Source organism: Chroicocephalus ridibundus, chromosome 7, assembly GCF_963924245.1.
Source record: "Chroicocephalus ridibundus chromosome 7, bChrRid1.1, whole genome shotgun sequence".
Lineage (NCBI taxonomy): Eukaryota > Metazoa > Chordata > Aves > Charadriiformes > Laridae > Chroicocephalus > Chroicocephalus ridibundus.
This window is the reverse complement of record NC_086290.1, coordinates 50,449,927-50,473,614: the sequence shown is the minus strand read 5'-3', so window position 1 is coordinate 50,473,614 and position 23,688 is coordinate 50,449,927. Positions and strand designations below refer to the sequence as shown.

At 43.5% G+C, this 23,688-nt stretch overlaps 3 protein-coding genes across 5 annotated transcripts; 2 read left to right on the top strand and 1 right to left on the bottom strand.

Moving 5' to 3' along the window:
• The first annotated feature begins 182 nt into the window (after positions 1-182).
• On the top strand, positions 183-3,559 carry TMEM97 (transmembrane protein 97). Its single transcript, XM_063340907.1, has 3 exons — positions 183-375; positions 1,890-2,034; positions 2,559-3,559. Exons 1-3 carry the CDS (start codon positions 211-213, stop codon positions 2,807-2,809), a joined length of 561 nt encoding a protein of 186 aa, XP_063196977.1. The 5' UTR covers positions 183-210; the 3' UTR covers positions 2,810-3,559.
• An 814-nt stretch (positions 3,560-4,373) lies between these two features.
• On the bottom strand, positions 4,374-6,536 carry IFT20 (intraflagellar transport 20). Its single transcript, XM_063340908.1, has 4 exons — positions 6,255-6,536; positions 5,810-5,895; positions 4,886-4,989; positions 4,374-4,805 (listed from the first exon to the last, which is right to left on the bottom strand). Exons 1-4 carry the CDS (start codon positions 6,379-6,381, stop codon positions 4,724-4,726), a joined length of 399 nt encoding a protein of 132 aa, XP_063196978.1. The 5' UTR covers positions 6,382-6,536; the 3' UTR covers positions 4,374-4,723.
• Positions 6,537-6,589: 53 nt separating this feature from the next.
• TNFAIP1 (TNF alpha induced protein 1) lies at positions 6,590-22,760 on the top strand. 3 transcript variants are annotated; one of them, XM_063340902.1, is made up of 7 exons: positions 6,590-6,681; positions 9,386-9,726; positions 11,785-11,954; positions 13,287-13,376; positions 13,480-13,532; positions 15,990-16,185; positions 17,418-22,760. In XM_063340902.1, the coding sequence occupies exons 2-7, from the start codon at positions 9,510-9,512 to the stop codon at positions 17,634-17,636; spliced, it is 945 nt and encodes a 314-aa protein (XP_063196972.1). In that variant the 5' UTR covers positions 6,590-6,681; positions 9,386-9,509; the 3' UTR covers positions 17,637-22,760. The 3 variants fall into 3 exon arrangements, with proteins under 3 accessions (XP_063196972.1, XP_063196971.1, XP_063196970.1); XM_063340901.1 differs by having other exon boundaries at positions 6,606-6,733; XM_063340900.1 differs by having other exon boundaries at positions 6,626-6,757.
• The last annotated feature ends 928 nt before the right edge of the window (positions 22,761-23,688 follow it).

Sequence of the window (23,688 nt, the reverse complement as noted above, 5' to 3'; positions counted from 1 at the left end):
GGCGGGGGGGGGGGGGGGCGGAGCACGGTCCGGGGGCGGCTGCGCCTGAGCGGAACGGGGCGGGCGGGGCCCGGGGGCTGCTCTGAGCCCGGCCCCGACCCTCCTCCCCCCCCTTCCTCCCCATCCTCCTCCTCCTCCTCCTCCTCCTCCTCCTCCCGCGGCCGTGTCCCGCCGGGGCGTGGCGGGGGCGGTGGGCGTGGCCCCGGGGCGATGGGCGTGGCCGGGGCGCGTGGCGGCGCGCGGGCGGGCGCGGCGATGGCGGCGGCTCCGCGCTGGCGGGAGCGGCTCTTCGCGCTCTATTTCCTCTCGCACATCCCCATCACGCTGCTCATCGACCTCCAGCCGCTGCTGCCCGCCGGCCTCCACCCGCCCGCCGTGAGTAGCCGCCGGGGGCGGGAGCGGGGCCGGGTCGGGTCGGGGGGCGCCTGCGGGGCCGGGATTCTGCGGGGCCGCGAGGGTCTGCGGGGCCTTTCGCTTGGCGTAGCGGGGCCGGGGGCGTTTTGTACCGAATCCAGCGTGTGGAGGCGTAAGGGGGAGGGAAAACCGCAGTAAATTCCCTAAAGTGAGATAGTTTTTAAAAATAACTCGGTCCTTGGCTTTCCACACGATGACTAATATTTTTAGTCAAGTCATTCATTGGGGAAGGACGAGAAACGCGGCTGTTCCTGGGCGCGCTCCGCGGCTGTGACTGACGGCGTTAGACCCGCAGCTCGGGGGCGCGGGGGCCGCCCCGCCGGCTGGCCGCTGACGCGCCCGCGGTGCCGGGGGGCGGGCGGGCGGTAACACCCCCCCCCCCCCCCCCCCGGAGCGGCACCGGGCGCGTTTCGCCGGCAGCGGGGAGCGAACCGGCAGAGCGAGCCCCGGCTGCGCGGGCGCGGACCCGCCGGGTGCGGGCCCCGCGGTGCCGGCCCGGACGCGGCCGTCGCTGTCAGGGTCGCGCCGGGAGCCCGGTTTCGGCTCGTTCTCCTGCCAGAAACGCCAAGGGAATCGTTACCGCTGCAAAAGCAGGGACACCGGCAACCGCGTTTATTAGCAAAAATCTCTGGTGTGCTGGGTTTTGAATAAACTTATACAAGACAATAAACGTAATAAAGTCAATTAAAATAATAGCTGGATAGCAGATAATCAGTTTGGCTCTCGTCACCAGGGTGAGATCGGCCATAACCTCCTATCCAAGCTTTACAATTAGCGAGTTTGATTTCTGCCATTAGAATTGCCTATAGAATTACTCCATTACAGAAACCATTTTTCGTTAATAGTTAACCAGCAAATCTCAATACATATCTCTGCGTTCAAAGTCCAACCTAAAGCTGTGCTGGAATTTACGTTTCTGTCATGGAAACTAATGGCAAGTCGCTAAGACGAGATCCCTGCACCCTACACCACCCTGTACCCTGTACCCTGCACCCAGCCGCCGGAGCCAGGACCCTCAGCCCCACGGATGCGCTTCCCGAGGGAGCGCGGGCCTGGCTCCTCCTGCCCGCTGGGACTGCAAGGGCCTACAAGTGTTTGCCCACCTCAGCGGACAGTCAGAAAAAGGATTTTTTTTGTGGTTTGGGTTTTTCCTGGTAGGAAATGACACTTCAGGAATAGCAACTTTTTGGAAAGCAACAGCACTTAATGCTATAGTAATCCTAAAAATGCCCGGAACGCAAATTGAATAGATGCTTGATGCAGGGGGGTTCTTCATGGTTTTGAAGACTTGGGAACTGTAATCCCTACTGAAACCGAATCGTGGTACGGAGCCTTGTGTACCGGGACGAGATCGCTTGGTTTTCCCTCTGCACTGATGGTCCCATCTGGCCGCCAGAGCAGGGTCAGGGTCACAGTTTTTCCCGCTGCGGCTGATGTTCAGTGCATTAATCTGTTGTTTCGTTCTTTTTCTCAAGCTGACGGAGCTGTTGCAGTGGTACGCAGCCTCCTTTAGAGACCCCATGATGCTCCAGCCCCCGGAGTGGTTTAAGGCGTTTATATATTGCGAAGCTTTCTTACAAATGCCTTTCTTCCCCGTCGCAGTCTACGCCTTCTTCAAAGGTTGGTATGACACAGGCCTAAGCGTATGTCCTGTCCAGCGCTTCTACCTAACACTTGCCTCCTGTGCCGCAGAGAAACTTTATTTATCAGTCTCAAGCAGTTACAGGGCCGTACGACGCGGGGTGGAGCTGTGCTGTTCTCACGGCAAGTTTTAGCTGAGAAAGCAGCACAGAATAAGGCCTGTCAGAAACAAAACCTGGGACCGTAGGCCCTTTTCTGCTGCAGCCATTTATAGGTAACCAGCATCAACGTTTGACACGGGGCACGCTTCCAAGGTAGATAAAGCTCTGGGTCAGGCCTGTGTCCTCACTTTGTTACTTTCACAATCGCACCATCATTCTAAATTTCCATAAAGGTAGATCCTTTTCCTGGGTTGCTACTAGTATTTATGGGTTTTTCTACTACCTATTTAATACGGCTTACCCTGTCAGAGATAGCGCAGTTAATGTTCTGTTCGTTTAAAAGCCACCGAATTCTGCTTGTTTCAAATACTTGAATATTGTTTCCTTTTTGCTTCTGTGCAGGTGGCTGCAAATGGATACGGACTCCTGCCATTATCTACTCCACCCACGTAGCGACAACTCTGTTTGCCATCCTGGCACATATCCTGTTCCACGATTTCTCCACGTCTGAGCACGTGGGACCTCGGACGCAACGCGAGCGCCTAATTCTGCTCTCGATATACGCGCCGTACTTGCTGATACCACTTCTCATTCTCTTCACCATGCTCTTCCACCCCCATTACAGCCACGTGGAGAAAAGGAAAAGGAAGTAGCCGGCTCTGAAGCACAACGCTTGTTCTGGGTTTGATTCAGGGCCTGCGCTGCCGGAGTCTGGGACAAACACCTGCCTCGGGCTCTGACCGGAGCGTCTGGCTCCTGCAAGATAAATTGGAATTGGTTTGAGTTTGCGGCTCTCCTTCAATCAGAAATTGCTCTGGCAGATGCCGGTACCCGCAATTCCACCTGGTTTCTGGGCGCGCGCCGGGGGAGAGACCTCGCTCCTCTCCCGCCGCCGGTTGTGCCCACCGTCCGGAATGGGAACACAAACTGCCAACCACTTGATGTGTAACTGCGTCACAGGGGGGGGAAACTGCAGCTGAGACTTTTCTTTCACATTCCCTTTTTCCAAGATGACTATTAGAAAACCACTGAATAAAAAAAAATTGTCTTCCAAAAGCATATTCTGCAAAATCCATAACCGATGATACACAGCTTTGCAAAGCCATGCTTTTGATGCATTTCAAATTCTATAATTCTTAACTTCCTCGCCACTTCCTCTAAAATTTCGCCTTCCTTTGCTCTGCTTCAGTTTTGATTAATTGCAAATGTCTGATCAGTGATAAATGTGCCAAAAATCTGGATTTCTGAATGCTTAAAGTGAACTTTGTCTGACAACGAGGTGTCCTTCCTAGAGGATTTCAAAGTACTTCAGGAATTGTAAACAAGGATTTGTAAATTTCTCTCTTCTGTGAAATCACTTCCAGTATGGAAATAAATAACTAAACGCATTAAACTGCATTTAATCTTTTTAAGGGAATGACTAAAAGGAACTTAGAACGACAAGGAGATAGTTCACGCAGTAAATAGATGCATACGTTACGGTGAATACAACCCCCTACTGATAGAAATTCTGGGGTGGTTGGGGTTCGGATTTGTTGGGTTTTGATTGTTTTGTTTTTTTTTTTAAATTCTCAATCTGATCTGCACGAATCAAACTTGGGCACCCGTGTAACAGTACAGGTCACTGAGGTGGCTTTTCGGTCTCTGCCTGTGTATTTCAAGACCTCCCTGGTATAAAACACGAGCCTTCCGCAGGCTTTGAAAAGGCCACATTTCCATGTTTGGTTGCCTCCAGACAGACATAAAACGCATCTATTTGCACTTCAACATGAGGCTTGATTTTTAGATCACAGGCCTTCAGTTTGTAAATGTCACATTCATATTTATAGTTTATACACGCTGCTGGTGTCACCGTGCGCTTCGCATGGTTTGTCTCTCCGGGCTGCAGTTCTATTGCTAATAGCGTCTGTGGAAGAACGTGACACTAATATTACTGCCCGTAGGGACATACCTCAGGCACAGGTTAGTGTTCTTAATGCTGCCGTATTTTCTGCTTTTTTGTCTTCTCTTGATGATAAATTTCTGGTTTGTTTTTTTTCCTTTTATCTCCATACAAAAAAAATAATGTGGTCAGTATTGATAAAAGTTGCTGCTGATTGCGTTTTGTGTCTTTACAGACGTGAAAAATACCACATACAGGAAAATCGTTATGAGTGTCCAGGCAGTTGTGAACTCTTAGGCTCAAAAATAACACAGCAGAAGCAACTACTTCAGGTATATCCAGAAAGTCTGAAAACAATAATTTATTTCCCAATTTCTTTGAAAGAGCTGTACAATTCAAAAAGTGAGATACATAACATAGCAACAGTAGCATTAATTCAACTATAAGTTGAATTAGAACTACTGACTGTACAAAACTTTTATAAAATCAAAGGATAGAACAGTCTTTACATCTGTTAGAAAGCCCTCCTTATTGCCACTTTTAGCGTAATTCACACTGAATTAAAAGACGCTTCCCATTGGTACAAACCATCTATTCATTCATACACAGTGAAAAATTGCATATTTTTGAAATTCTCAAGATTCTGGAACGGTCAAGTTTCCAAGTTAGTTTATCTCAAAATCCTCTATTTCTGAAAAATGAATTGGTCAATGAATTCGTTCTGGTCTGCTTCAATTTTACACAGGGTCTCGTACTCTATTCGGTATCTGAAAGAAAAACCAAACAGTTACCAGCTGCACCCAGCCCGCGTCAGATGGTTTAGCACAACGTTCACTGGTCAACTTACCTTTCCAGCTGCATCTTTTTCTCGGCTATTAAAGCCTGAAGCTGCTGTTCCTGAGCTTCTCTTTGCTTTGCTATAGACTTCAGCAAATTCCGTGCGCCAATGGCCTGTCAAAACAGGACGGTCAGGGATGTGGTTGTATTGGGATTTTTTATTTTTCCTAACCCCTTTCCCTGCTAGCGGGTCAACTTTGAAGCGTTTCAGCCACACTCACAATAAAGGAGGGTGACATCTGAATAGTGAACAGTTGGTAGAACAGGCAAACGGCCCCTGTGGAGGCTGGGCAGATTAAGGCATTTGGCACTCAAGGAACAGAAGTCACTGACTCCTCTGGAAATACGGACTGATCACTGGTGACTGCTCATACAGACTGACAAGCTCTGGTTACAATTTCTTCCCCAGAACAAATAAGGGGAAAAGTAGTTATCTACAATTGTGCTAGACATTAATTTCTATTTCCACAATAAACATGGCAAAACCCCACAGCACCTGGTGACACATAGAAATAAAGGAAATTTCAAAGGCAGTTATAGAGCTATTTACTGATCTGGTCTTTAGGTAGCCTTCCTTCTCCTCCTTCTCCCAGAGCCCCTCCTGCCTCTTGAGGACAAAGTTCTGCTAGCAATGGTGTGATTAAAAAATACATGCTCTATCTATGTGCAAATATATAGATAAGCAGGAGCAGTAGGATTGTTAAATGCAGGAGTAATGCAATACGGAGTGCGCCTATAGAAGTCTTCTAGATGTTAGTATCAATTAAAAAGCCCGTGCTTTCATATTGCAGACAGACAAATATTAACTACCATGGAAATGCCTGTATGAGACCGAGAGATGCTTGTGCTGTAAAAGGTGGCAGGGAGAGATCTGGTTTTTCATGCGCAGTACAGAGTGGAGTACAGGACAAGCCAGTAGCTAATTGCACAGTACCTTCATCTTCTCACTTTCAGCAGCTTTTGCCAGTTGATCAACAAGTTCAATTAAGCTACCCACTATTTTTTGAAATTCTACTATTTCTGCAAAAAAAAAAAAAAAAAAGGTGTCAAGTAATATTCAAAACACCCCTAAAGACGACCAATGCTTCTACTACACGCTGTAATTTTTAGATGAGGTTTATATTTTTAGAGTACATTTTAAGATTTCCGGCGGTGTTAGGTAGGCTATGAAGGGGGGACGAAGAGAGAAAAGCCCTCAAGCGCCCACGGGAGTCAAACAGCCCTTTGCACCCCTGCCTGCCCCCCGGCCCTCCCCGAGCAGCGCTCGGCCGGGCCGGCAGCTGCGGCCCCGGTGCCCGGCCGGGTCCGTCTCCTCAGGGGTCGCGGGCAGGCACCGGTCGGGCTGCGGGGGCGGCGGGAGCGCGGGGGGGGGAACTCACTGTCGAGGAAGGCCCTGCACTCCTCGCGGAGCTGAGCCGTCTGCTGCGCCGCCTCGGGCTCCAGGACGCGCAGCTTGTTCAGCTCGTCGAAGTGCAGGCCCGCCGCGCCCAGCGCCGCCTGCGCCATGGCGGGGGCAGGGGCGGGCAGCGGCGGCGCCGACGGGAGCGGGACGCCTCTCCTCACCGCGGGCTGGGCCCTCCCGCCGCTCCGGGGAACCCCTCACCTCACGGCGACAAACCCGCCCCGCTGCCACGGCGACAGGCCGCGCCCGCCGCGGGGCACGCTGGGAGCCGTAGTGCTGGCGGCGCCGCGGGGCACGCTGGGAGCCGTAGTGCCGGCGGCGGGAAAAGCGCTTCCGGGTCGCCCGTTCCCAGTGGAGCGCGGAGGAAATGAGCTCAGCCGGGGCCGCGGGGCGGCCGCGGGCGGGTGAGCGAGCGAGCGCCGGGGCCGCGGCTCCCGGGAGGCGGCGGGCGGACGAGTGAGTGAGTGAGCGACCGAGCGAGCGCCGGGGCCGCGGGGCGGGCGCGGCTCTCCCGGGCCGCCTCTCGGGTGGGGGGCGCGGGCGCTGTAGGCCTGGGCCGCCTCCCGGCCGCCCGCCGGGGCCCCGCCGCAGCCGTCCCGCGGCCGGGCCGGCCTCTGTTTGCTTCTCAGGCTCCTGCCCGGGCCCCGCGGGGGGGGGGCCGCCCGTCCCCGGTGTGTCAGGCCTCGGTGCCGCTCCTGCCCCGCCGCTCTAGCCCGGCGGCGCCGGGACACGCGAAGGCCGCGGATGTCAAGCAGCGACGGGCCGGGGGCTCGGGGCAGAGGCGGGCGCGGCCGCGGGCGGCTCCGTGTGGAAGGGCCGGGGGTGGGGGGGGTCTGCCTGGAGCTGCTAAAATTGTTCCTTTTTATGGTAATTCTCAGCAGGGCCCATTTCCTGGTGCCGTGTCCTCCGTAGCCTCCCACACAAGGCAGGAAGGAAGGGACGGAGAAAATGGTCTCTTGTGTTAATGGGGGTAATTAAAGGTTATGTTACTGTTTACAACAAAAGCCTCCTAGCTTATTAGTTAATGAACGCGTTGGAGTGATAGCACTTACTCCTGCTTGGGTCGGCCGTGCAGGGGGTTCTGCTGGCATTGAGCTTCGTCCTGCTGGGTCGGAGAAGTAACGGCGTGGAGTGGTGTATCTGCCTGAAAACGCAGCTCTGATGAATGTGTTTAGGCAGTCGCTGTTGAAGCTGGAGAGTCCTGTTTGTGCCTGGATTCCTCTGTTGTTACAGAATCAGTCTGGCTGTCTTTAAAAACATGCTTTTGTCCTAAAGAAGGGACTGCTGAGGGGCCAAAGCAAGGCAGGAGACCGATGACAAAGGTACAGACCTAAGGCATGCTTCCATTGTTAGCAAAGGGCTCAACTGCCAGACGAGGTGTAGTTACTTCTGGTCTTGATTTACTTATTTGTGATGGATGACAGTAAACGCCTGCGACTAGTTAGGAGGAACTGTGTTACAACGCTTGGACAATTTCTGATTGATTCTCTATTAGCCTTAGCTGCTTTGAGTAATGAACTTCTTGTATAACACCACAACTGTAATACACGCTTTTTGGTTGCTGCTGCTTGCTTAGCAGTCAAGAGGTACTTTTCTGGCCAATTCCACAGGAAGCGTGCAGTTGCCTTTGACTTAGATTCGCTCATGGGCTACTTGACTCAAGTGATGTAGCTGGAAAATTGCCTTGCTGGGATGTAGGCTGAAGCTTGCTACTGTGTTAATGATGATTAGGTGACAGTAAAGGATGGTGGCAGGTAGTGGGAGTTCCGCTTGAAGCATTTGTAGACAAACTGAGCTTTTTTTGTCACTAAAATTCTTAGAATTGGTTTGTGTCTTGATGCTCTGCACGATATTTGCCTTGCTGGTTATTTAACAGACATTGTTTGTAGTGTCTGCTTAATTAGAATAATTGAGTTAGGAATTGCAGAATAACGTTATATTTTAGGTGTTGTTCTAAGTTCAGTAGTTATTCAAATCTCTGGCAATTTTAAGATAGCATCGGTAGCTGCCAAGTAATTTGCTGTACAGATGGATGGTTGTGGGTTTTTTCTATGTTGAAAGCTGAGGTGGGGTGAGAAGGAAAAGGGGTGTAGGAAGAATAGCAATATAATTAGCAGGTTATTATATTTATAAAAGGTTACTCATGTGCCATAGGCACAGAACAGAGAAGGGAGGAGATATTTGTAGTCTGAAAGAATTTTAAAAAAACAACAAGAAAAAAAAAGCAAAAGGTTTTTGAGAACAATAATTTTTAGAAAGATAGGCAAGAAACCTGTATTTCTACTTTTCCAGTTAAAAGACTTCAGAGTTGTCCCATTAGAGTTTAATTCTTTTATTTGTTTGTTTCCATTTTGAGCTTATTGTCGATGGAAAGGTAAGCATAGGGACACCGGGGAGAGAAAGAAGCAGTGACTGTCTGAGTGCCTCGCTGGCTTTTTAATTGAGACAAATATTCCAAAGACTGGACATATTTGATGGGAAGGTAGTGTTGAAATTTTTTTTTTTTTTTAAATAAAAACTGCATTGACTGCTCGGCATTCCAGGATGGAGGAAGAAGAGTTTTGTATGAATGGAGTCGCAAGGAAACAGAATGTTATGGTCCAGCATTTCAATGTGGAGGCATTGGAAGAGACATGTACAAATATCTCCTGTTAAAAAATAAAACCACCACCACCAAACCCCACGCACAGAGTTGCCCGCCTGGCTGAAGGAAGGGCAGAAAGCTCTTCCATTGTGTTTCAGCTCTGCACAAAAAGAGTTGCGTTCTTTGGGGAAGTTGAGAGGGAGCAGCATTCCAGCTAGGGTTTAAACTTGGACTGCGGTATTGTATAGAGCTTGTAGTGTTGGCTGCAGATGAAATAACAGGAAGTCCAGAAAAGTTTAGCGTCCCTCACTAACAGTAATGTAACTGTAACTTGACTGCATGGTGCTGAGCAACCGTTATACTGCTGTGTAAGTTGTCTGAAAATCAGCTAAATCTTGTCGCGTCAGAATGCGTGTAGATGTGTAGGAATCTACTGAAAGTGTATCTTTGTTGTGGGCTTCATGTTTTTGTTGTAAATGGAAATTCCAGGCTTCTGTGTTGATCTCATGCATTTCTGTTTCCAGGGCCCAGTGGTTATGACCGCTTTTGCCTTGCCGTCCTCCTCTGGTGACTTGTGACTCTTTACCAATCACGGCGGAATCCGTCAAGCCCACGCTCTGCAGGGTTGTCATCTACCTACAGAAGGAGATGTCCGGGGACACATGTCTAACCACCACCCTTTGTCCAGCTGCAGGGCCCAAGCCCAAAACTTGCAGCTTCAAAGCAGGCAGCCTTGGTAACAAGTATGTGCGACTAAATGTTGGGGGCTCTTTATATTACACTACAGTACAAGTACTGACCAGGCATGACACAATGCTTAAGGCCATGTTCAGCGGCAGAATGGAAGTGCTCACAGACAAGGAAGGTAAGGGAACGTCTCTTGTTGTTGAGAATTTTGTAAACCAACTGGGTTTTGGTCACAGTTTTTTAACTATCTTAGGACTGCGCTCAGTTAAGGATGTAGGGAAAGATACATTCCAAAAATAGCTTGGAACATTAGGCAGCCAACTCCCATTAGCGCTAACGATCCTCTGTTCTTTATAAAAATGTGGGTTTTTGTTACTAAAATTAACTAGCGGAAGGACTGTTTCTCTTTCGTACAATCACAGCCAGTATGCAGATTATTGATGTTGTTATGAAGACTGAACAGACAGTATGTGGGTTGTCGTTTATGTGGTGTCATGTAGTGGCATCATTTAAAATGCATATGTGGGGAGGGACATTCAGTTTTTGTCTTTAAAACTCAGAATAGCCTTGCTTGCTGTGTTGAAAATGCTTTTTTTTTTCCTCCTCTCAGTAGCATGTTCCACTTGTGGCTTATGATGCCGTGACAGTATTTAGCCATCAGTCAAGGAGTATGTCAGCTCCTGCTGGACACTGAATATTGGCATTAAAAAATCTGTAGTACATTATAGAGAGTAGAACAAGTAAGAAGACCGATATCAGCAATGCCTATGAGTGCTTTCATTTTCCTTTTTTTAGTAGTCCAGGACAAAGTGACACCTTAGGAATGAGGGTTGTGGCGCTGTGGAGAAGAGGCTGAGAGAGGTTGGCAAGTATTTAACCTCTTGGTGTTTCTGAACACTCCTATGTGAAAGCTCCTCCGCATGCCCAGATTACATCAATTTAAACTGAAACGGCTCCTTGTGGATTTTGCATATCATTTAAACCAAATTCCCCTTGAGTAGGCTGGGTCTTGTTGAGTGATACATACAACTAAATCCATTTAGTCCAGCAGTTTTGTATAAGAGCCTCAGCCTGAATGGAGGATAAGGTTCGTGTTCCGACAGCTACAGCTGGAGAATCTAGCAGTGGTTTAACCTAACTGATGTTTTTTTGCCTGCCTTCCACATTATGGAAAGGGTTTGTCACTGTATTAAACCCTCTGCCTGTGTGTCCCCTACACGGCTATTGTTTGCCAGCAGGTCAGACATCCTGTTTCCTAGTGAATGTGGCATCAAGGATGTTTTAAAATTGCAAGAACTGTCTGTCTACTACTGTTTCCTGTGCTGTGTCCCCTCTCTGCTCCTTCCTGGTCTGTCTCTGTCCTGTTTTTTGCTCCTGTTTGGAGACTAGAACAGCCTTTTTCCTGTACTGTTTTTTTTGGGCTAGTCTACCTTTTGCCATCTTCGGAACACTTCTCTCTCTTTAACTCCAAACAATAGCAGAAGACATGGTTGCAAAACTGCCAAATTCTTCTTGTTAGGCCACAGAATTGAGCCCAATTCTGCTCGTTGCAAACATTTGTGAACTCTCTCTTCTAGTCTTTCCTGGGTTTTCTCAGTGATAATTTTCTAATTGCCCAGCATTACACTGTAGCAGCAGTTAATACGTTTATTCCCATACAAATACAGCACACTCCCATTTTGCTGGGAATATGACAAGCCTCTAAATGAAAGAAACCTACCTAACAATAAGATTCTTATTTTTATTTTTATTTTTTTATTTTTTAATAGGTTTGAATGGCATGGGCAGTCAGTTAAATAGACGTAAACTGGTGATTTCCTATAGTAGTTGAAAAGGTCCATTCCTTTAATCAGAACCTACTACAGAAAAGACGAAGCACAGACAGTAATTTTGGTCAGGCAGCCCACTGACTGATCAATTGATACAGCACAGTCATTCCTGCGGCAAACTTAGTGTCTTGTGATAGGAAGCCGAGTATTTTTAGCTTGAGGCTTTTCTTTTGGGGTGCTGGAAAGTAGTGAGAACATACAGGAGTTACCAAATGAGTGGTTCCGCTGCCAGTTTCTGTTCTGTTACCAAATTCAATTTGCTCAAAGTCAGTAAAGGCTTCCACAGAATGAAATGGGAAGCGTATCATGTGCAGTTTCAGGAAACACTAGGCTTATTTAACTTCTCTGAGGAGCTTTTTCTTGCCCCCTAGTGTTGAGGTGATTAAAATGTGATGGTTATTTTTCAGGCTGGATCCTTATAGACCGATGTGGGAAGCACTTTGGAACAATTCTAAACTATCTCCGAGATGACACGATTGCACTTCCAAAACACAGACAGGAGATCAAAGAGTTGATGGCAGAAGCCAAATATTATCTCATTCAGGGCTTAGTAGACATGTGTCAAGCAGCCCTGCAGGTAAGAAACAGAAGTTGTCCAGCTGCCCACTCAGAATGGGGATAGTAGAACTTTCCTACTTCACAGGGATGCCAGGAGGATGAATAAAGTTGAAACTGTATTCACAATGTGCCATTTAAATAGAGGGACTGGTTCTTTTCTGGGTTTTATTTTTTAGATTTTATTTAGGAAATAGATAGTGAATTAATTCCGCTTGTGTGAAATTAAATAAAAGCCAGAAATTTAAAGGAAACTGGTTGAATAAACATGATTATTTTGAGCATATGTTCTAAAAGACCTTATGGCGTTTGTCTAAATTTTCCCCAAGTTATGTCACTTCTAATTAGATAATATTTATGGGCGAGAATGGGTTTGAATCTTTGAAAACGTGGTAACTTTTTTCCAAGTTTGAATCTTAATGGAGAAAAAGACCTATATGGTAACCACTGATTACTTTAAGGACTTTTCTTTGTATCAGTTTACTACTACTATTTGCAAATTGTAAGCCCTTAGTAGCTTTATTCACATCACTAGTCCCTGTGAGTTCAGCTGATTGAAATCAGCTTGTTCTGCCAACTTTTTAATAAAGTTATCCCAGATGCAATATATATAAAACTTATTATTAGTCTTAAGATTGTGAAATGAATGTTTCTTGCAGGACAAAACTTAGTAATTAATAAATGCCTCACGAACTCGTTTCAATACGCTTCTGTGCACTGAAATAAATGCAAAGCCACACTGACAATTTTCTTTCTGGTTTGAAATTTAAAATCTTTCTTCTAAAAACAAAATGTTCTAAGGCTTTCCTATTAGCTATTGAGTTTTCCTTAATTTGCTACACGAGAAATCTGGAGTCACAGACTGTACTACATGCTCTTGATTGTTGCTTTTGTATCGCAAGGGGCTGAAGTCCGTTTTGGTGACATGCTGTTCTTGCCAAATGTTCAGTTCATAGTGGCTGATATTCTTGTATACTGCAGTGTTTTGAGTTGATTAAACTAGTACAAACTCTTACTATCCTTTTCTTCAAAAAAGGATGGAATAATAAACCCACTTAAACCAAATATCACTTGAGCTCAGAGTCCTTGCTATAGCTAAGAAGGGCATCCACCTGCATCCCAATATTTCAATTACTGCTGCCTTCTGGGGATAAGAAATCTCTCTGCTGTGTTTCTGGGTAGCAGATCAAGGTAACGCTGTGTGGTTACTATAGCAACGCAGAGCATTTTCCTTTGCATCACAGGATTTGGGAACATGACTGGAGGGGTTGGAGAAGACATCAGCAGTAGATGTTAGTTTTAGCTTTTATCTCTCTTGAGTTTATTTCCTCTCTTTCTTCTGTCTTTAAAACAGGACAAGAAAGACTTGTATGAGCCTGTCTGTAGCATCCCTATTATCACATCTCCAAAAGAAGAAGAGAGACTGATAGAATCATCAATGAAAGTAACTGCTTTTCTGCAACTATCCAGTGAGAAACTGAATTTTTGCTAAACGTATTCAAACACAGAACTTACCTTTTCTGCTTCTTTTCTTTCTCTCCCAATAGCCTGTTGTTAAGCTGCTTTATAATAGAAGCAACAACAAATACTCCTACACCAGGTATGTCAGGTTTTTTCCCCACTGTAATGGGAAAGTTTCCCTTTGACTATGGGAATGGAGGAAGATGTGGTATGACCTAACTTTTTTTTTGTTTGGTTTTTTTTTTGACTTACAAAAGTCCTCTTCTATGTATCTGTGTATGGTTAATTTTGGTTGATGTGAATCTAAATGGGGGGAGAACGTAACAAACTGTATCTGTTGAAGTCTAGCATAGAGTTCAGTTGTGTGAGAGAAATGAAGAGAAACAAGGGACAAGAGAGAAGAACGATGAGGCTATTAATATTGGCTGAAACTAGATGTAACTTAGGTAACGCAATGCAAACTGGTAACTGGTGTTACCTCATCAATGCAAAGCTAATGCTGCCATGATCTGTACCTTGTCAATTTAGCTTTGCTTTTGAGTCTGCATATACCTCTGCCAGCACTGTGACCTACAGAAATTCTTTATGTTCCAGCACCTCCAGTGCCTCTAAATGAATAAATTGTTTGGTTACAAAGAAAAGTATCTGTTCTGCTCAGGAACAACCCAGATAGGGCCAGGGCAAGAATTTACTGGCTTTCCTCCTGTATAAAGTAACATTATTTATTTAGTTTTATGCTGTAGCTATCATGATCCCTTGGTTATGATGCTATCAGAATGGGCTTGGATTTTCCCAAACCAGTCATTGAAGCAATGTGAGTAATCCTTTATGCTATGCAGAATCCTCATTTTCGGCCTTTTCAATCTGAGATGCAATCTTGGCAGCTTTTTTTCTCTAGACAAACTGATTGTCTATCTGTCAGAGAGATGGATTCTAACAATCATGATATTTCAGGTAGTCAGGAAATGCTACCTGCGGGAGTGCTGAAGAGCAGCCTGTTTTTCAGCAGACTGCATTCTGTATCTGCCAGTCGTATTGCACTCCTCCCTGAGTTACCCTTTAGCTTACAGCAGTGATGCTAAAGCAAGCACAGAATAGCACATTAGTCACCACGGGTCTGGAAATGTAAATGTACTGGTAATGAAGGCAACAGAATCCTAGATACCAGGAGGTGCTGGTATCTCAACTAGCTGTAGGGTTCTAATTATTCCTTGCACATGAATCTGCATGCCTTGATGGCGTTTAAATGAGGCATCTTTATTTTAAATTCCACACTGGCTGCTAGCAAGCAGAGATTATTTTTTTTCCATCTATTCTTCCTAATCGACAGTATAAAAGGATCTTTCTCGGTTACGTTGTCAGTGTGATATAATAATGAAGACTTCTACATTCTTTTCCCAGCTCTGCCACTTGATAGAGCCTGCGACTTGTCACTTGCTGAATCCCAGATTGCTTTATCAAATGATTCTTGCGAGCTGAAGATTTTGTCTGGTTGCACATCATGCTTTTTTGATTTAGATCTGAACAGAAATACTTCTCAGACTAAGTAATTTATGTAAAGCCCAGTCAGCTGTTCTTATTAGCAGTGTCTTGATTCACAAATATTTCATAGCCTTACTGCCAAACTTGCAAAAGTTAAGATACTGTGTACAAAAGTACAAGGTCATGTCTCTGGGTATTTTTTTTGGCAGCAGGGTGTGAACCGTGAGCTTCTGGGACCAAAGATTAAGGAATTTTACTGTGAAAGCTAGCGAGGTCGGCTTTGTTGTCTAGGCAATAATACGTTCACTAATTTCCATATATCCACCTATAATTTCCCAGCCACCTATAAAAAGAGACAAAGGGGCACAGAGTTCTTATTTTCAATACAGCTGTGTTCAAGCTAATGTCAGAGGAATGAGGCTTTTAGGTTAGTATTTTTTTTTACTTAATCAAACAGGACATTGATTTGTCATGATGTTATTTAAGTAAAATATTTTAAATCTTAAGAATAGCTTTATGATAGCTTTACTTGATTTTAAAGCTGTAATACAATGTATTTTTTTCCCCTGGAACATCTAGATCTTGCTTTGAAAAGTAATTAAGATCCTACATTGCATTGGTTGCCAATAAAACTTAGTTTCCTAAATAATGTATTTACCCTACAAACTTGTATATGGTATCACTACTATTATGTGTAGAACACCTTGCTTTTTAACTGGCCTTCTAACATGCATTGACTCTTTGGACTTCTGCTGTTACTAAACTAAAGAGAACTGCAGTTAGGATGTGATTGAATCGTCTTGAGCGTCAGTCAAGAGATAGTTGTAGATAGTTGTGTAACGATTTGGGAAATTGTGCTGTCGTTATTAATTATATAACTTGACCTCTAAAGGCTGGTGTGTTTGCTTATGGGGATCAGAGCATCCTATTTGTATCTGAATTGGCTATTACCCTCTCTTTTCTTGGCAGCATATGGCAATGAGTCACTACTTATTTGTATTCTGCAGTTAGATCGATGCTTAAAACTGTAGTGGAATTGGCATATAAATTCTGTAGAGATGGCTAGTGGAAAACCCACAAAAACTGTATCCCTTCTTTTGTTGCTGTGTTTCAGTAACTCAGATGACAACTTACTGAAGAACATAGAACTGTTTGACAAGCTCTCTCTCCGTTTCAATGGCAGAGTTCTCTTCATTAAGGATGTTATAGGGGATGAAATCTGCTGCTGGTCTTTCTATGGACAGGGGCGGAAACTCGCTGAAGTCTGTTGTACCTCTATAGTGTATGCTACAGAGAAGAAGCAAACCAAGGTAATGGGATTCTACCCACCTGTCTCTTATTGTTTAAAGAAAAATCAGGTTGATGATATATCGCAGAAAGATACAGATTTTATGTAACTTAAGACAAATTGCTAGGGGGCAAGCAATATCACTTATTGGAAAGGCTTTGACACCAACTGTCCTGAATATTGACTGGAATTGATGGTCAGTGATGTTAGAATTAGTACGGTGGCTTGCTACTTAGGGAGCTGCAGGATGAGCTGGTGTCTTGGTAAAAGATGCTGCATACTAGATAGAATTCAGAGAAGACTCAATATGATAGCAGGTTTGAAGAAGGAAAGAGTAAGAATGGTAATTCTGAAAGCACATGCATTTTAGCACTAGTCTCTTAAAGCTGACTTTGTGTCCCTAAAGCATGTAAATGCCTTTAAATTCTTCTCTAATTAAATGAAGCAAAGATCTATTTCGGCTCCTAATTACACCTATATAAGTTTACTTCATTGCAGTTACTTTGTACTGTGTTTCACTTGCACTGATGTAATCATTGTATGTAATTGGACTAAATGGGAGTATAAATTTCTCCAGAGTGTTGGAAAATACGTGCCAAAAAGGAGAAGATCTGTCCCAACCTGAGTAACTGAAATGGATGGGATGAAATTAGTGAAATGGAAACTTCAGCACAAACACTGTTTAGAAACATGATATTTTTATTATCACTTTGCTTTTATGTGCAAAACTATAGAATATCTGTAAAAAAAAAAAAAGTTCCACAGGAGTGCAAATTCCCAATAATCAACCCATCTTGATTTCACCACATTTCCAGTGATTCTTCTCGTCTCTGATTTTGCAAAGTTTACCTAAAGACTTGCTTTCAAGCACAGTATGTCCTAAAGAGATGGGTTACATGTGTGAAAATATAATAATGATTAGCTCGATAAGTCTACAGAGTTTCCCTAACTTGAGGAGTTAACTTCTGAATTGCTGTGGTGCAGGTAAGGTGACCAGAGTCCAACATTAGCACTCAGGAATCAGAAATACTGTATTCCGTTCTACAACAATCTAAAAGAGGAGGTTAGGGCAGTGAGCTGGTGGTGGGAGTAATGCTCTACTAGGAATTAGACTGCTTTGCTCACTTTCTCATTTACAATTGTTTTACTGTCATAGTGTGTGTCTTTTTATGGTTCAAGTATCTTTTTACTTATGGGCATGTGTTCCAGTCATGTTATATAGATCAGGAAAGGGACATGTACTGTTTTCTGTAGGTTGAATTCCCTGAGGCACGAATTTATGAGGAAACGCTGAATGTCTTACTTTATGAAACGCCACGGGTTCCTGATAACTCTCTGCTGGAAGCCACAAGCAGGAGCCGAAGCCAGGCATCTCACAGTGAGGATGATGAGGGTTTTGAACTTCGTGACCGAGTGCGCCGAATCCATGTGAAGAGATACAGCACCTATGATGACCGTCAGCTTGGCCACTAGCACATCAATCGAGGAGAAGGGGTTTGGTGTCAAGGCTTGTATGAATATTCTTTGAGGGAGATCAAGTAGGGAGGGATCAGTTGGACTGTGGATTGATCTTCATTTGTCTTCTTTGCTCCTTAGAGAAGCAAATGGGCATTTGTGCACACAAAGCAACACTAAAGGCCAAGGGCTTTGAAAACTAAGATGTTAATTTTGCACCGTGTGCTTCAAATACAGACTGGCCCCTTTTCATGCCACATGAGGAATTGAATTCGGAGCTCCAATTCTGACAGTTTGTGGTTGCTCTTGCGTATGTGGTGACTTGCCGGTTTTCTTACTTCCTGTGAGAAGTACTGCTTTTCCTGAATGAGATGGCATGATTTGAAAATCTTTTTCCAGATACCTGCCCTTTTAGGGTTTTGTATAATGGAACTTCCAGTTTTTAAATCAAGCTAACTGAAGAGGGGGTGGAGAGAACTTGAACATGACTACTCTTAGCAAACACTACACCTGATAACCCCCAGAGGAAATGGTTAGCTATCCAATAGTCAGCTGCACTGCACATGTGATTTCTCCCCCCTCTTTCCGCTAGTACGCATGCAAAAGTTTGTGTTCCGAAAGAGCAGTCTTTAAAACTCGTTAGTTCTAAGGCAAGCTCTTCCGAAGAGGTAAGAGTCCAAGTCACCAAAAAAACTCCCCTTGCGAAAAATGAGAAAACTTTGAAAATCTAAATATATATGTAATGACTTGTCTTGGGAGATGGAGAAATGGCTATGCTGAAGGAAGAAACTTCCTCAAGTAAGAAAACTTCAGGAATAGATTGCAGCAGGGTTGCCATTGTTTAGGCTTGTGATAGTATAATCCTGTTCGTATAAACAATAGTAATCTGTGGAACTAGTTTTACATTAGTTTCCTCATGTGGTCCAAAAGTGCTATTTGATGTTAAATTTCGCAACCAACAGGGGAAAAATTACAGTCAGACAACATTTTATAATGCTAGATAATGTTCACGTACTGAAGGGTGAATTCAAGTTTCATGTTCTGAATCCCTTCTAGAGCATAGAAGTTGAAGTGCGAAGAGAAGAATAGTCATAAAAGTCTTGTTCTAACATGAAGCTGCAAGAGGCTTTGGACACAGGAGGAAGGTGGCTTATCCTGAATTTTAAACTGAAAGAATCACTTTTATTCTGAGTGCTTGGTTGGGTGCTAGTTGTAAAGGGCCTTTCAGAAGGTTGGAGTCAAGGCTGCTCTGCAAACTGGGTATCTGGAAACAGTTTCAAGTTTAGTATGAAAAGGTGTTGCTGTATTTTTAAATGTGCTTGTATGTTTCAGCTGTAGGTTGCAGATTCAAATTTTACCACTGTCATAAACGGTTATTACTTGATGGCTGTTCATTGGCAGCTATGGATATGTGACAGCGGTGGAGCGTGCTCCACAACTGCTTTTATGTTCCTGTCTAATACATGAACATGGAAGCTTCAGATTCCATGATGGCTGATCTTGAACTGCTTTGACCAGTGCCAAGTCTACCTGTAAGTTTTAAAGCAGATTACTGCAAGAGCCTGACAAGAAAATCATCCCAAATTAATACAGTGAAGTCCTAAGCAGAATTAAGATGGTAGATGGTTTGTTAGTAATAGAAGCAGGGGAGGGAACAAAAAAATTATTTGTACTTTCCAATTAGGCTTTTGAAAATGACATTGATGAGGCTTGGTAAGAAAACACTAATGGCTTCAAACTTTCAGGATTTTATTGCTTAGCCAGACCTCTGCACGTGGCAGGCATTCACTTAATTCTCCTCACATTCAGGAAGTAGCATTGCCACAGTAATGCACCTGCCTTTTTGTGAAAGGCCTCTTTAAAAGTCTAATAACCTCTTTTCTTTTTTATTGCTTTCTGTAAGTAGTTGTTTTCCAGCTGGTTTTTCTATTGTGCCAGTGAAAATACAGCTGCTGGGATTAGTTTTGACAAAGACTTTTGTGGGTTTTTTTCTTTAATTCTACTAGAGCGTGATGTGGATACTTTTTTTATTATTTTTTTTCCCTCCACCGATACTACTTAAATTACACTGTGGTGGGCGCTTTGAAGCTACCAGCAGAGCCTGTAGTGATAGGGTCTTTGTGATGTACTTAATAGCTTCGATTTATTCTCTTGTCCTTTTTTTTTAATCTTGAAACAAATGAGACTGCCATTTAAAATTCATGCGTGGCACTTCTGTTTCTTGGCAAATGTTTTTGGGTTTGTTTTTTTTCTTGTCACTATCATAGTGAATGTTAACAGGTTAAGTAAGTGATGCTGGTAGCTTTGCAAAATTGTTTTAAGAAGAAGTTACAAGCAGAAAAATGTCATCTTCACATTTCTTTTCTCTGGTGAGTTATGGCATGGGAAGGAGTGTGTGGAAGAGAATGAGTGTCAGATCTATGTGCTAGTCCAGAGGCTCTTATTCCGTGGTTGGATTCTGTACTCCCAGGATTCATTATTACGTTGTAAGAAGCAGAGAAGAGTCTGTGTTTTGGTTTAGTTGGTTTTCTTTTCCATGTCTCCCACAGCCAACAAGTAGTATTAATTTCTGATTTGAATTTAGATTAAATAATTTGGAAACAAACTGGGTTTGAGAACCATCTTTTAAAAAGTGCAAAATAACTTCTTCGTACCTGTGGAATGTGGAATATCACTAAGAACTGTAAGCAGTTATGAGTGTTTTTAAACGTTCATAGGTATCCGTTTCAGTTCACCTTCTCTCAGCCCCGTTCATTCTTCCCTCTCTACCCCCAGTTAGTACTGATCACAAAACATCTGTTTTTAGATTAAGATGTGACTAGAATTGGAATCATGTTTGGAATGATGTTAAACAATGCTTGGCCACTGTGGACGGAACACTCTGTAAGCTTTACCCAGAGTAAAATCTAATTGCATAAACACTAAAGTTTTGTCTATTCAGAAGACATTTCAAAACTGTGGTCTTGGTGTTGTCTTGATAAGGTTTTCAGGATGTGGCTGAGAGATCCCATTTAAATACCTGTGGTTAGGTTTGACTAACAGTTTTATAGTTCCCTCCACTGGTGGACAGATAGGAATGGGAGAACATCAGGAAATCCTCTGTGTGGGTGTGTTCTGGGATGTGTGCTACCTGGACATGCACAAGGCTAAAATGATTATAGTATTAGAGATCCCCTCCCTAGGTAGGGCTGCTAGGGTTTCTGATAAAATCTGGAATGTCTTCTTACCCGAGTGCTTACATAATTGGATAATTTATATGAAGTCTTAGCAAGTCTAAATGTAGACATGGATGCAGCCATCACTTACACAGTTCAGGGGTTGAACGTTTTTCTAACACAAGTGATAGAACACTACATTTTCTCTTAAGAATCCTGTTTATCTGGAACTGCTCCAATGCAGGATGTTAATGTCCTTTCCACCAAAATCATGGCATGTTGATTTATACAGTCTCGGTACTACCAGGTTCTGATAATTTCGAATACTGTAGTTTTGATGTAACACATGCTTTTCATTTTCATCTTAATCATCCTTTACTTAATTAAAGGCTGTAAATTGTTTTGACGAGGACATCCTAGACATTCTAGAACACATTTTTACAACCTGGTATCATGGAAAAAAAGCAGCACTGAAAAGGATGATGCAGTTTTGAACTGGAGCATTCACTTATTTGTAGTGAGCTGTCCACTTCTAGAGAGAGTGCTTCCTAAGATACTTCCTAAGTATCACAAAATATGATCCCTATTAAGACAATATACATTTCTAATTATATGCATTTGTCTGCAAGTTAAGCGACTTGTAATGGCTTCCTACATAGACCATCACCAATGGATGTGTTTACTGATGCGCCTGTGAATTTACAGTAGCCTTTAGGAGGAAGAAATGCCTTTTTGCCTCATTTGTAATGTATGAATTCTAACTATATCAGCCAGCATTCATTAGCTGCTGGAACTCTTTTTGAAACCTTACTGTCCTCTTCACTCCTAAATTTACGTGAACTTTTGTGCATTCAAATATTACATTAGCAGACTGGGAACGAATGGAAAACATGTAACTGACATCTATATACAAGTACTGTAATAAAGGGTTGCATGTTTCCGTAATGGGGTCCTCACATATTGCAAAAGAGCCTCAGTCTTTCTACAGAGAAGGAAACTTGGTGCCTTGAGTGAATGTCTTATGTTAAACAGCTTTTCAGTATCAGTGTTAATTAGGCAATAATGTCAAAAGAGAGAGCTCTGCAGGGTAGCAGCCTCCAACTGCTTGATAAATGCCGAGACAAAACTAAATGTTTAACCTACACCTTGACATTTAGTTTTTGGAACAGGAGACATTTATCCAATCTTAACGTTCCATTCTGCTGACGTTTTCTCTCTTACACTTCTTGGTTAAAATAAAAAAAATCACTGACTGAGACTGGGAGCACATTGGAGGGACCGATACTATGGTGTTATTGAAAAGCTGTATTCTGCTTGGAACAGGCAATGCTTATTGTGGTTTTTATTAGACATTTCTAGAGGTTTTTTTTAATTTTCAGACACAATTGACTCTTAGAAATACTGATGAAGTCTAACTTAACTGAATGGTCTGGCCCAGCAGTCCTTGTCTTCACACAATTAGATTATATCCTCTGACAATCCTTGGCATTAAATCTTTACAGACAAATTTCACACCATCCGTTCTGTTAGGATAACTGAGGCTTTATTAAGAGTGAGTGGGCATGAGTCCTGTTTCCAACTTTGCCACTAACTCAGTGACATACAGCAAGTCAGTTTTTTTGTGTGTGCGTAACTTTTCCTCATCTGTAATAAAATGGTTGTATGACCCTCCCCAACCTCAGAAGGATGTTGAAGCTTAATTTGTTTAATAATAGTAAAGGACTTTGGATTTCTATAATATTTTGTATCCAGAGGATAGCAAGTATGATTCCTTATCTTGTTTAAACTGACATTCTGTGATCAAGCTGTTTTCTTGTAGCATCAGACTTTGTTTTATATGTCTAACTTTTAAGGGTCAGCGTTATGGATAAAATACTTAGTTAATGCAGTAATCATATTAGCTGTTGATTAAAGTGGTTTCTCTTTTATCAGTGCATTAAATGGAAATGGAACACTAATTTTTAATAAAGTGTTATATTTTGTCTTCTGTGATTTTTTTTTTTCCTCCAGCATCATAACTTTTTATTTGTCATGTTGGTCTCTGCACTTTTGTTCTGCATTGTAGTTGTGATCCTCACTAAGTATTTAGGATTCCTGAACCATAGAAATACTGTATCAGCAAATGCCTTTTGTATTATATAGAGCTGTTGCTACCTTTCACCCATGCCCTGCAAGTGTAGGCTATTTGTAGGAGGTGTCAGTGTACTTACAGGTACACCACAGACAAGTGGTTTTGACTTTCTCTGGGCTTTTCCTTTAATTGCAGAACAATTAATTGGTTACAGTGGTTTCTCATGTTCATGGAAATAACTTCATTGCCTAATAAGAATTGCAGAGAATTTTGATCTTTCATTAAGTCTACACACAGTTTGTATTACCACAAAGGTAACCTAACTTATATTTTGAAAATATTTAACCTTTCTTGACTGACAGAGCAGCCTAGCAGGGAATTATATCCAGAGATTCGGTCTGTGTTCTGCAGTAGGTGTGCTTTTGAGGTAGCCAACATAATCTTACCTGTCTGTTCTACTTAGCTGTTATCTTTGCTGCTGTTACCCTGTTCTCTTAGCTAAGCCATAGTTTTTTGTTGTGAGCAACAACTGCAAAAACTATTCCACAAAGTACCTGAATGTCTTTGAAAGAAGTTGGGTAATCCTGCTGTTTAGAAAGGTGAGAAACCTCTCTTAGGTAACTGTGGTTTCTGGTGCATACTGGCTGTTCTTTCCCATAGTTGTGGAGAAATGGTTTGCCTGTAAGGTGGGTGCTCCTCCTACCCTGACTTTGTTGTGTGAGGGTTTGTAGAAATACCCTACTTTTATTCATTGCTGTAGGACTTCTGGTTCTCGTGACTGAGTAATGAGAGCCAGTCTCCTCTATCTGCTCCCTCTTTCAGATTTGCACAGAGCTACATGCTC